General features: G+C 46.1%; 1 protein-coding gene across 1 annotated transcript; it reads right to left on the reverse strand.

Annotated features, from left to right (window-relative positions):
• Positions 1-823: 823 nt before the first annotated feature.
• Positions 824-1629, reverse strand: LOC128515633 (uncharacterized). The gene is made up of 2 exons (XM_053489718.1): positions 1296-1629; positions 824-958 (listed from the first exon to the last, which is right to left on the reverse strand). Exons 1-2 carry the CDS (start codon positions 1627-1629, stop codon positions 882-884), a joined length of 411 nt encoding a protein of 136 aa, XP_053345693.1. The 3' UTR covers positions 824-881.
• Positions 1630-2174: the final 545 nt, after the last annotated feature.

Below are 2174 nucleotides of genomic sequence, written 5' to 3' on the forward strand. Positions count from 1 at the left end.
TTAACCAATTAACCTTGAATGTATTATTTAAAGTTCCAAATCTAAGCACAGATAATCCACCTTGGCTCTTTTGTTTACATATTATTTCTTTTCTCAAATAGTGATGCTTATTCCTCCATAAAAAATTAAACAACAATTTGTCTAATTCTTTGTACACCTTAGATGGCATATCCAAAGCTAAAGATACATAGACAGATCTTGATATCCCTTCTGCTTTGGATAGTAAAACCCTCCCATTCAAGGATAAATCTCTTTGAAGCCAGATATTAAATCTTGTCTTAGTTTTGTTTATTATGGGCTGGAAATTGAGCACACTGCGTTCATTTTCATCTTTATTTATGATAACACCCAAGTATGTAACTATGTGTTTAACAGGAATACCATGTAATTCTGTTAAACTACATGTTTTAATTGGAAACAGCACCGATTTGTTTACATTCATTTTTAGCCCTGACACTGAGGAAAATTCTGTGATACAATTAATTGCTTTTAATATTTCTAAATCATTTTTCAGAAAAATAGTAGTGTCATCAGCTAATTGGGATAATTTGAATATTCTTCCAAATATGTTTATACCTTCAAATTCATCTTTTTTTTATATGTAGGGCCATAATTTGTGTAACTAATTGTCATGTCTGCTAGTGAAGTAAGTGGACGCAAAAAGCAGGATTAGTTCGTAACAAGTTTTATTCTTCTTTTCTCTTCCTGGAGATTAATACTTGGTACACTATATGCAAAACAAGAAGCTCAACAAAGATAACTTGGAAAACTGGGGGTCTGCAGGTGGGTCGGGTAGACCGTAGAAACAAACAAAAGAAAAGAACATAAACAAACTTAAGCCGCAGTGGCGAGGCCGAAAACCCCGGCGTACTGAGAGTCACTCAGCTTTGAACTTGACCGTGACGGCGGCAGTTAGAAAACCTCGGCCGGGACCCTTTCCTGCAGACGCCTCTCAGTCCTGAAAAACACATACACACATTAAAACATTTAAGCCCCGACAGACAGAGGTGCACGTCAGTGAACAGACAACTTGAGGAGGGTTCGGCTGGGCTATAAATAGAGACACGTAAGGATGGACAGGTGATCATAATTTGGTGCTCATCACAAACCAGGGCGACATATACACACAGACACACTAGGGGGAGACAAAGGAGCGGCTCAGTAATCCGGTGACCCAGATCTTAACCTCCCGGGCTGAGTTGGCAAGGATGTTACAGTACCCCCCCCCTTAGGACCGGCATTCCCAGGGGGGTGCGAGCGCCCCTTCCGTGTGATCGGAGGGAGTGAGGACCTACCGGCCTGATGGAATTGCCGGCGGGTGGGTCGACCCGGAGGTCGTGGTGCTGGGCGATCCGGCCGGGCTTGATGGAAATCGGTTATGAGTTCCCTACTCATAATGTCCCGAGCCGGGACCCAGCTCCTTTCCTCCGGGCCGTACCCCTCCCAATCCACCAAATACTGGAGGGAGCCCCCTCTCCTCCGAGAGTCCAACAACTCTTTTACTCGATACGCCGGGGCACCCGCTATTTCCACAGCCCCGGGGATCGAAGGCTCTGCGACGCCTCCGTCTAGGGGTCCCGGAATCACTGGCCTGAGAAGAGAAATGTGAAACACAGGGTGAATTTTCATGTGGTGAGGTAGCTGTAACTTAAAAGTGACCGGGTTTACTTGTGCAAGGATGGGAAATGGACCGATGTATCTGGGAGTGAGTTTTCGACAGGGGAGGTGCAGGTGGAGGTCCCATGTGGAGAGCCATACTCGATCCCTTACCTGGAGCGGCGGACTTTCCCTCCGCCGTCTATCGGCATTTTTTTTTAAATCTACGAACTGCTTGGGAGATCTTGGTGTGTGCTTCCTCCCATACTGTTTCCGCTCGTTGAAACCACTGATCCACCATAGGGATATTGGTGGGAGTGGCATCCCAGGGACAGAGCGGTGGTTGATGCCCTAGCACACACTGAAACGGTGTCATGCCGGTCGAGGAGTGTCGTAACGAATTCTGCGCATACTCCGCCCAGATTAAACAGTCTGCCCATTCATGTTGTCGACTACTACAATATGCTCGGAGGAACCTTCCGAGTTCTTGGACAGTCCGCTCTGCTTGTCCGTTTGACTCAGGGTGGTAGCCTGACGTCAGGCTAACTGTGGTTCCCAATTTCTGGAAAAAAGCTTTC

The sequence above is a fragment of the Clarias gariepinus genome, chromosome 28, assembly GCF_024256425.1.
Source record: "Clarias gariepinus isolate MV-2021 ecotype Netherlands chromosome 28, CGAR_prim_01v2, whole genome shotgun sequence".
Lineage (NCBI taxonomy): Eukaryota > Metazoa > Chordata > Actinopteri > Siluriformes > Clariidae > Clarias > Clarias gariepinus.